The 11684-nt window shown below is 40.7% G+C and overlaps 1 protein-coding gene across 1 annotated transcript in view; it reads right to left on the reverse strand.

The window, feature by feature from the left end:
• Nucleotides 1-11684, reverse strand: part of ARMC9 (armadillo repeat containing 9) — a 66021-nt gene that overhangs the window by 46516 nt on the left and 7821 nt on the right. The window contains exons 6-8 of the mRNA XM_010143116.1: nt 10901-10925; nt 4387-4544; nt 2458-2556 (exon numbers count right to left, since the gene is read on the reverse strand). Coding sequence (XP_010141418.1) covers nt 2458-2556; nt 4387-4544; nt 10901-10925 — 282 coding nt within the window. The remainder of the gene's footprint in view (nt 1-2457; nt 2557-4386; nt 4545-10900; nt 10926-11684) is intronic.

Genomic DNA, 11684 nt, shown 5'->3' on the forward strand with positions numbered 1-11684 from the left:
TTTCCCTGATCTATCTACATAGCTGGGCACTATGCTAAAATGGCCATAGTGACATAAATATAGTGGCAAAGGCGCTTCCAGAGTAGAAACGCTTTTAGGGACACTTCTAGAGAAGCAGGAGTAAAGAAAGATGATGTATAAAATCAAGAATCATTCCACAGTTGAGCATCTTTAGTAGAAGAAAACAGGAAGTGCAAGAGATTTTGAGTGGTCACCTAATCTGCCCTGGAGTTGCAGCCAGGCATCAACTGTCCCTCGTAAACAGTTAACCATGTGTCTATCTTGTTCTTAAAAACCTCCAGTGACAGAAATTCTGGCTGGAATACTGTCCTTATACCCTGCTGCTTACCCACTTCTTCAATGATCACTTACTGTTCTTAAAAGTCTGAAAAGTCTTTCACAGAGAAGGAAACAGATGCCTATATCTAAAGGCTAACTGTACGAGGACAGATGTTGTGCTTAAATAGCACATGTGACAGAGGTACATAAAGACATATGCAGTTTAGCAATAATCCATCCAGCTTTCACAAGGGAAGATGCAGCTTCAGCCACTTCTGCACTCTCTACAGAGCAGATAAAGAAACAAATCAGCACCTTGCATAAGGATGACATTCTTCCCTCTGTTCCCTTCCCAAAAGGGTTCAAGAGATCAGAAGATGAATTTATGATAGAAAGAAAAGAAATAATAAGAGTGAAACTCTTGGCAAATGGAGCATCTTGAAAGCACAGGAGAAAAAGAGAAGCCTTGATGTGAGCAGAGAGCAGGAACAGGCAGAAGAGGTCATGTGGGTGTACAGAATGGATGATCTCAGTACCGGGAAGGGGAGATGGGAGACACACATGACCCCAATATCAGATGGCAAAAATACAGAAGACTACTGGAGCACATAAAGCATTATCTTGGAAAGCCACTGTCAGGGAGAGAGGGAAGACCCCTGGAAACTGTTGGTTAGAAGATGGGGGGAGGTGTACATTACAAGCTGGAAGTTGGTATAACCATGCACCATGGACATGGTGTAAATCTGAGGAGGGAGGAATTACAGACAGCCTCTAATGCTGAGGTAGCAGACAAAGATCCTGGTCCTTTCCTGAAACCCTGGGATACGAAGCCTGCAGAAGCTGCTAAGAGTGCACCTGCTGTATACATGGCAGGCCAGAAAAGGAGTTCTGACCATTAACAGGGAAGGGAGGGCATTTAAACCAGCTTGAAGAACAATGAGGAATAATATTTATTTCTGAAAATATTAGTGCATAGAAAAGGGAACATTTTTATTATCTCCTCATCTTTCTGTAACAGATTTTCAAGCAGAACAAAACATACCCATAGCGTCATTGTTATGAAAAACCTTGGCTAGAATAAGGAGCAAGAATATTATTTTTTTTCTGTTTTTCCTTTGACACTTCACAAAGCTCTCCTGCTAGAAAGATAAGTACACATGAATAGCTGCCACAACAAAAACTATTACTTTGGCTTGTCTTTGTAAAGCAGTAGCACACAATGTTTTAATGCAGTTTTAATGTTAACGCTTATTTGAAAAATTTTAACAAGGTAGGTATTAAAAAAGGGTGTATCACTGTACAGCTCTTTGACTGTCATTAAGCCATTTAATATTTCTCACCCACAGACACAGTTTCAGACTCCAGAAACTATCCTAAATTGGTTCTGATACTGGGGAAAAAAAAAAAAGCAAGCTCCCTCTCCATGTCAGCAGAGGAGATTGAGCAGAACATAAAAGGGCACAAGTAGCTAGGCGTACTGCAGCCATGTGAAAAGGAACAAGAGACTGGTGAAGTGGGAAGAAAAAACCCTCTGGGGACCCTGAGCTGCCTAATGAGATCAAAGATCCTTAGATAGAGGGTTAAAGCCCATCAGGTAAACCAGCAAGGTGGCTTAGATGTATCATCTCGCCACCTGTCTATCAAACAACTCCTACAAAAAAGGGAAGTCCTCCCTTCCTCCTCTTCCCCGTTTGTTCTCATGATCCTGCCTGATGCTGCTCCTTTAGCTGGCTGAGCCAATCCACTCCAGGGTTATCCGAGCATTGCTGACAGCAGAAAGGAACACAGCTTGTGCTCAGAGCCAAGCAATGCCCCCCCCCCCACACACTTTTTAGCTAAATTAAATTGGCTAAGATCAAACTCAAGATGTTAGTTTTAGGGTTGGGGTTGTTCTGTTTGTTTTTTTTAAAAATGTTCAGTTAGCATTTTAACAGATAGAAAACCTGCTGTTATAATAACAACAGAATTAATCATACTTAGGCAGCTATGACTGCATCACCAGCATTTGAGATCAACAAACCTTACATATTACTATATATTCTTACACAAGTTGGACACATTATGTTTTGTCTTTACTATCTCACACTCATTGTTCCTTACACAGCTTCAGTGGTATTCTCTCAAAAGAGAAGTTACCAGCACAGAGTTGGTGTAAAAACATTGAACATTAATACTTACAGTTCCAGGCCTCGTGAAGTCAATACTCTGTGCTACACTTTGTCTCATCTGATTGCTAAACAAGCGAACACAAACACTTTGGAGATACTCTGGTGTGATCTGAAAATTAGGAAACATAAAGAGAGAACAAGACTACATAAAAGCTACACTTTCTACCTGGCACGTTTTTATACTAAAGGTTGTTGTTTGGTTTGGTTTTTTTTTTTTTAAGATAGCAAGAAATCACACACCCGAGACTCATCGATGCAAGCACAAGGTACACACTGCAACTACAGTTCTGTTCAGAAATGAAGAAAACTGTAAACTCTCTTCATCTAGGAATGGTTATGCTATTCACAAGACTAATGCTAAACACTTTTCTGAAAGAAGACAACCAGAAGTTGTCACACCTATGTTTGCACACAGATTTTCCTCAAAAGATAGGTTGTTCAACAGTAATTAGGAATCAGTTTTGTGCTTTAGACTTAGGCAATAATATGCTGATGTGTTGTCTAGCTGAAGAGCAGAACTTACACAATGTCTTTTATGGCAGAGAGAATAAACATGACACAGTGCAGCATTTTGTGTTTCAATGCAAAACATCCTAGCGGGTTTAGATTTTTTTGTCTGGGATTTCCACACCAAAACAGAACTGCTTAATTTCAGACCAGTTAATAAATCCCCTAGAACAGAGGTAAGAGGACTGAGAGTATAGAAAGGTGAACGGGGACACTTCTGATACTCTCAGACCTATAGCAAGACCACAAACCCCTTCAAATTCAGAACTCTAACTCCAACATGATTTCATTCAATACCCAACTCCACTTCGGATTCTGAAATGACAGGAACCAAGATTCATAACGAAAGAGCACCCTCAGCTGGACACACTTGGGAAGGATCAAATGACCGCCCAGCACAAGAGAATTAAACACCGGCAACCTTCCTCCACCACGGAAAGTAAGAGGATATCACCCTGGGGAGCACTGAAGTGTGAAATGGGAGGCGGCAAATCCCTGACTATGTGTTTCGTATTGTTATCGAGGCTCATGTGAGCAAACACCCTTCCTAATCTGCTGGAAAACAAAATCCGCACCTACACACAAATTCTCCCCTACAGCAATAATGTGAGCAGTGATCCCAGATGCAGAGTAACAAACTACAGCATGTTCAGCTGATGGCAGGAGGAAGGTACATACTGACTCTTCAGCAGGCAGCACAGGAATTTCTAGGTCATTCTCCCTGCTAACAATTCACAGGTCCTTTAAAAGCACCTTGAGGCCGCAAACATCTGTCATAGCAATAACCTTCAGGTTATACAGAAGTTATAGTACAGAGGCATGCTCATAGAGAAGACAGCACAGAAGATGAAGCACAAAATCATCCTTGTATAAAAAACACATTAAAAAGCTGTATCTTCTCCAATCACATACTTGTCGCCCGTTTCACACAGTGAATAACTCATTCACTCATACCCCAGTTCCCTTTACCAAAGACATTAACAAGTTCAGCTTAGCAGAACCGAGAGCAAACCTTTTCCTTACCAAAATTTTGGATGAGATTGTTTCCAGCACAGCGTAACTTAAAACAGATCTGGCGGCATTTTAAATACCTAGCGAACTCCGGTGGGCTAGAATTCAGTCAGTAATCACAGAAACACCCCCTGATCACTGCTGATAGCAAAGCTCAAAGGGGAACTCTCACAGGAGATCTGAGACAGTTTCCTCAAGATTTCTGAGCCAGCACAATCCAATCCATCTTCTGCACTACCTTAATCCTAGTCCAGAGGGGCAACGGAAGAACCTCTCATCCAAAGTGCTGTGTTTCATTACAAAAGAGACACAGCACTTACAGAATGCTCATAACTATGAAGCTCAATTCACACTGTAGTAGCATTGTGTCTCCATTTTCTGGGAGGTGGGGAAGCAAGTACACATCTGAGCCATCTCTTACCATCTTGCCATTGACTGTAGCCTCCAGGGAATCCACCAGCTCTGCAGTGACTCCAATGAGATTATGGTAGTCTGCCTGCATTTTGTTAAATTGTTTCAGGTAGGTCATGGTTCTATGCTCAGATTCCACTAACTGTTGATGGAGATGTTGCAACATTTCTGTCAAGAGAGTAATAAAAAAGAAATAACATCACCTTTTCAACCAAAAGAACAAAAGAACCCACAAGCATTTTTACTGCTCTGAAAGGACAACAACTACTGCTGAGAAATTACTTTTATCCAAGAGGTAGAATTTCAGTGCAAGGATAATTCCACGCTACTAGTGTGATTTAATTTCATTGCAAACAGCTACAAGTATGAAACAACTGTTTCACAGTTACAGCAGCAATACAACTATCTGACAGTAAACAGCACCAAGGATACTGTTTTAGAAGTATGTTAATTCTAGAAGTCCTACATACCAGAGACAAAACGAGGCTGTGGGCATCAAATCAGAAGAATATAACATGACAAAATGCAGCTCAGTTAACTGACCTTGCTATCTGCAGATGAGATTCATGCACTATCTTCTACACACACTAAAGTAACAGTGGGTAAAAAACATAATCACACAGAGCAACTGGAAGGGTCGAGCAGCCACCTCAAAGATAAACCAACAAAGCAGGAGAATCACAGTACCCAGAGATTCATGTCAGTGTTTGTTAGATTACATGTAAGAGTGGTTAACTGGAGAAACACCCCTAATTTATAGAAGGACACTACTAGTATTTATGTAGTGCTTTGCTTAAAGTAAATACTAAGTCTTCTATCTTTTATGGAAAATGGTACAACTCACAGAAAAAATAACCCATAAAGGACATTCAAGTTATCCAGTTTCTCGTCTGCCATTAAAATATTCACTGAATTCTAGGAAGTTGCAGGGAATTCTCTTACTTCTATTTGAGTATTTTTGAGGCGATTTCATCATTTCCTGGTTGATGGTAAGCTACATTAGTTACTGTTAGTTTCTTCAGTTTCTGAAAACAACTCCAATTTTTCTTGTATTTCTGTCTAAATTTTAAAAAAGTTACACTCCTGACATATCTTTTTCCTTTGGGTTTAATTACTTTAGAGACAAAAGAAGCAAACTAAGCACCAAAATCTCTATTCTCCATCCCAGTCTCAGATCCAGCCAAACGAGTGTTTTTACATGGCAGTCAGGCAAGGAGTCTGGAGCCGTGTACTGCAGTGCACAGCGTCGTGACTGGACAAAACAGCGAAGGGAGGCTTGAAAATTCTGTTGTTACTGCTGATGTTTATGCATTTTGCTAGAACATTATGTTTTGAATCAGCTTGCTGAGAAGCCAGCATTGCTCTAGTGCTGCGAAAATGGCACCGTGCCCATCTGCAAAGAGACTGAATATTTACAATTGGGCTTTGTTAAACAATGGGCAGGAATCAGCTAGACTATGGAGATTCAGACAGAAGGAGGATTGACACTTTTTTGGGTTAGACCATTCCAAACAGCCCAGTATGACACAGTTTGGATCTAAATAGATCCAAAATGGAGAAAAACAAAAATAGCTAAGATGCAAAATTGGAAACTAGAAAAACTAGTTCTCATGCCCAGCTTTGAACAGACTTTGCTCGTGACCTTTGAGGAAACCATTATTCTATTTCATAATTCACTCTCTCTTTCCATGAAGATGTAGATCATCTGTTCCTGTAATAGAGAAGTCTTGGGAAACAAAACTGATATTAGTAGAAAACTTTGGGATCTTCATTGGGAGAATCCTAAGCAGGATAGAGTTTCACTGCACAGTTCTGCTCCGTGTTTAAAGCAGCTCAGCACGTAATACCTTGCCACTATGATAAACAAGCTCTGGAGAATTTAGGTGTAGTTATTCAAAAACTGTCTCTTGCCCTTTGCTCCCCTGCTCTCTGAACTCAGGCACGAACCTCTGCTGTCCCATGGCAGCTGGCACAGGGTTGGTAAACTTCCACAGAGGGAAAAACGGGGAGTGGAAGGGCTGTATCAGCACCATGGCTTATCCAGTAGAGCACAGGTTGTCTTCTACAACAGTGATCTAGTTATACTGCAGGTAGCGACGTACTAAATCATGCACAAACATCTGTCAAACAACTTCCAACAAACTGCTTCGAAAAGCAATAAATGTGGACATATGAGATGAAAAAACACCAGAAAAACACTGTTCAAGTAGAACTGTTGGTAAAGCTTTCATTACAAATGAAAATCATTAGATCACTCCATGAATTCAGATTTTGGAAACTCCTTTAAAACCTCATCACATCTTCCCGATTTCAGGGTTTCCACATTAGGATGCTTTTATCCCAGTTATATTAAAAGTAGCAAACGGCAGAACAGCTTATTTTTACTTTCAGGAAATTTAGCAAAATGATCTTTTTAATGTGATTTTTAAGATAAATCCTGCTAAATTAATAAACTTTAGCTATAAATTGACAGTCTTAAAATAAAGCATAGAATACAGAGAAGGTAAATTTTCATACTTCTAACCTGTATTTTTCAAAATCTGAGATAGGGAAAAAAAAAAAAAGTTTTTACCCTCACAGCCTCCTCTCCTCTAAGAAGGGCTGCTTTCTGAGAACCATTCATGAATGACAGCATTCTGCAGCTGCAGGATTTGTGACTGACGCCTGATATCAAACTGCAAATCAAGCCACCCTAATCATATTTCTCTTACACCTTCCAGGATGGAGCCAAAACTGGTGTTAAATAACAGTGGAAACTGTGACAAGCCACAGACCCTGTTCAAATCCAGCAAAACGCACTTGAAAAACCAAACTCCAGAACAGCCCCCAGTAACATTAAGTAATCTTGCTGAGAGTGCCAAACTTTTTACAATTTAAGCTGTTAAAACCATCTCAACTGCAATCAATATTTGTCAACTTAAAAATCAGAAGAGTTAATATAGCCTCCAAAGACAATGCAAATTATTATTCCTTGATAATAATCATTCAATTTTTATTTTATTTTTATCCCACAGCCGTCACTGCTAAACTGCTTCCACAGCTTTAATACAATACAGCTCCAAAACAAGAATATTTTTCTAAACTAATAAAGATTCTGAGAGCAACCATTGCATAAAACTAGCCACTCCTCAGCACTTCATTCCTTTTCCTGGATGAGCAAACTGGAATACATTTGTATTTAGCTGTGACATGTCACATCTGATTCAGAAATTTCCAGTGGATTTATCTAGAACATGACTTTCACTCAGGGCAGAGCTGGAAGCACCAAGTCAGGAAACATAAACCTATTCACGATTTGCCCATTTTTCATAGCCCAGTGGGGAAAATTTCCAGTGACAAAAATTCATCTTCCAGCCGCAGTGAGCAGGAAAACCCACATAACCAAAAGTCAATGCGGCTCATGAACACTAGTCTTGGCAATTAAGAAAGAGGGTCCAATTTAGCCCTTGCCTATTCAGTCAATTATAAATACTGTTTTTTGCTGAGAAAAGGGAGTCAAAGAAAGGAATCACAAACCTTGACATATCTTGCATTTTTTATATCATTACCTTCTCACATATAAAAAAGGAAGCATTTCCCAGCAGTTTCTCTTATTGAAAAAGCAGGAAGCTTTCACCATTGACGTGTAGCTGACCCAAGTACCGATGGCTGTTGGTCCTGCACTGCCCCACTGCCCCACTCCCCCCTTGCATCCTCCCGATAACCAATCACAGCGTTTGTGCAGACAGATCAGGGAGCTAACAGTCCAGGTAAAAATTAACATTTAGTATGTTATATCACTGCCATCCGAGTCAGGGTAGGGGAGAAGGAAAGAGAGCCATTCAGAGGCAATTCACATTTATGCCACCTTGCAGCAGTGATCAAACTGCACCCATAATAGGAATTGGGGAGTAACACAAGATACCTGGCTTCTGTCGTTCCCTCTCCCAGACACAACTCCCAACAGTGACAAATACTTTCTATGTATGATAAAAAAACCCCCAAGCTCTGGACCTAACACCTACCAGAACCATATGTGGAGGAGAAGAGGGGAAAATAAAGGACAGAGGACTAACCTCCTGGTTCAGGCAGAAACAGAATACAGTAAAGCTTGTGACTCCGATGAATGAAAGTGCTGGCGTTAGGCATCATCTGAGCTACTGCATGTTTCTACCCATATTCCTGCCCGCTCTCTCATGAGTGTAATTGTCAAGCTTTTTCTATATTTTGACTCCAGTTCCCACGAGCAGCCAAGAAGTCATATATGCACATAATTCCACAACAACCTTTTCTCTCTGAGAAATGGTTGTTATCCTTTATGACAACTTACCTACACCTCAGACATGCTTTCTGAACTTGAACTTGCTCTGTCTGTCTCCCTCATCTCAGCCCACCCTCACACACTTTGCTAGAAGCACCGACCCTGGCCAGGTTGAGCTCCTGCATACAATGCAGCAGAGCTCTCAGCAGAGGAGTTGCAGGTCCCAAGAGCTGCTGTCAGACACCGGGGCTCCTTAGGTGACACCAAAACGTTGCCTTTAGGAGAGGCAGTAGTTGCTTTGTCTCCTTGCTTACCTCATTTCCATAAAAATTACTATCCATATTCTAAACCAGTGTCTTTCCACACCAACAGTGGCTCAGACCATAGCAAATCTCGACAGACAGGTAGGTCACACTTCACCTTTTCTTGTGCAGCAGTCTGACATGCTTCCCCCACTCTTCACTTCCCTGAAACAGTGGAAGAGTGGCTGTGAACTCATCCATGGACTGTAATGAGGCAGTGACAGGGACAGCAGCTGAACACAGTTCAAACTACCTCATTCCCTCCATTCCTGCTAACACAAAGGACACACAGAAGGTCTGAGGCTCTCTGTGCAAGGTGCCAACCACCCTGCGATTCTTCTCTTTCCACCAAACCGAGAACACATGGCAGAGCCGTAAGCTAAGACAACGCCACACAGGTACCTTTGCAAGCCATACAGGTATTAAAGTATTTTAGCAAATGGGTAAATAGCCAGACTGTAGCAGGTTAATCAGTCAAGGTAAACACACTAAACTCTCCAGGACACCCTCAAGAGTATATGCACCACCCCGCTCAAACTTGAAGTGCTTCACTATGTCAGACTAATACTGGTAACTCTTTACAAAAGGCTGTTCTCAGAACTCTTTGCAATACTGCTCTACATTCATGTGTTGCCTATTAATTTTCTTTGCATTTCTCCTTCACCGATAAAGTAAACATTCTCCAGCAGCAAGTATGTACTGTGGATCCCACGTGATCTGAGCAGCACGCTGCAAAAATAACCTCTCAGATCCAGAACTTTCATATGAGAGAGGCCTCAAGTAACCTTTATGAAAAATCCAAACTGGGTCAACCTCCAAGGCACTTAACAGACCTACAAATTAAGGATGACCTGCACGGATTTAATACCAGGACAATCCCTGTATTTGCACAAAGCACAGAACCAGAACCTGCCCAAATTAAAAATAATTAGGCCCAGAATAATACAGGTCAAATCATGTAGCTATTTCTTTTAAATCAGAGTATGGAATTATTGCCTTCAGGCAAGTCCACCACGAGGAAAAAGAGTAACTTCTGGAAAATAATAACCCACAAAGATATTTCTATTATTCAACAAAAGTCTAATGCAGCACAGAGCATAAAATAACAAAGAAAATACACAGAATTCACACTGGGAGTGAGCCTAACTTTCTCCTTAATTCAGTCTACAAATGGTAAATTCTAAGTGTAAACCTATAGATTAAAATAACTCAAGAGGAAAAAAAGGCATTTTAGGAACCCCACTAGGCTTACACAAATCCTTACCAATAAAGTGAACACAGAAAATCAAGTGAAAAAATGAATGCAAGGTATTTGGGAACCTAAGCTCTATTTATTGAAATGATTTTTTTAAAGGCATATACTTCAAGTCCCACCAGTATCTAAAGGGATTCAGTGTTGAAATTGTTATTTTTTTTTTGAAGGGCCCCAAGTCACTTACACACTTAAATGTGTATGAACAGCTTACCTAAAAATGCAACACATCAGAGAGTCATACTTAAATTAACACATTCTTATTCGGGAGATAATACGATGTACTATTTCAGGAGTTTAAACAGGATGAGTGAATAGGAACAACAATCAGCTTTGTCTAAGATCACCAGACTGTCATCAGAATAACTGAATGAGATCCGAAATCTGGAAGAAGCAGGTATGGGAAAGGAATTTCAAGAAACCTACTTTCGTAATTGAAAATGGAGAGGTGGTATGTACGAGTTCTCCACTTGTTTTTGCCATATTTCAGGACAGAATAGACTTAAAATACAACTCTTACTACTAGGTTCTCTCCTATTTCTAGCACATGCCTATGCTCAACCCTTCTGACCTCCAGCAGACTAGCAATAACTATGACCAGGACAGGAGCGTGGATTTCACAGGACTTTTTGCCACACATCACTAGCCTCCCCATCATTGCAGGCGTATTTTCCACTACTATTACAGCCCCTAATAATCTTACAGAATCCTTACACATCTCAGCATTTACCTTTGTTGCACTGTCCATTCTCCTTCTGTTGTACGAGAAGCAGCAGCTCAGGAAAACATGCAACCTTTCAGTACATGTTTGTTCCAGAGACAGAGAGTGAGAAATTCAACCAACTGGCAAACTCAACCAAGCCAAATATTCCTACTGTGCCAGTCAATGCCTGATGCTTCTTCACAGGAGAGCAAGAATAAATGAATCAATAAGAAATACATAAAAATCTCCTAAGTGCACAATGTACAATGTTTCATGGAGATGAGGCTTTTTGCTGACCTTTAAAGACACTAGATCCAGCCCTAAAGTATAAGATAGGGTAATTCCAGACTAAATGTATCAACACCAAAATCAAAAGTCAAATCGCTGATTTTACATAAAATCAACATACAAATATGCAAGTATTTTTAGGGCAAGCTTTCTACCAGGGCTCAGTGAGGATCCAGTCCACTGTCCCGTGAGCCGGAATAAGCAGAGGAAAACTTTCTTCAGCTGTTCTGTGCCAGATTGCCACACCATAACTGCAACATCCATAACATGGAAGTGAAAGAAGTGTTTTGATCACTGCTCCACATCCCACCTGCCCTGGTTTGAGTTAGAACAGAACTAATTCTGTTCAGTGACTTCACTTTCCAGCTCAGTCCCTTCTACGTGATGGCACTTTCTGAAGTTAACAGCGTGTTTTTGTAGACAGTGTCTGCTTCTAGAAGGGGTAACACTTGATGTTTACAGTTTACTACAGGGATTGGTGTGCAGAAAGGCTCTTGCTTGTACTTGCTCCCATGGAGACCAA

This window comes from Buceros rhinoceros, unplaced genomic scaffold (assembly GCF_000710305.1).
Source record: "Buceros rhinoceros silvestris isolate BGI_N320 unplaced genomic scaffold, ASM71030v1 scaffold1869, whole genome shotgun sequence".
Classification (NCBI taxonomy): domain Eukaryota; kingdom Metazoa; phylum Chordata; class Aves; order Bucerotiformes; family Bucerotidae; genus Buceros; species Buceros rhinoceros.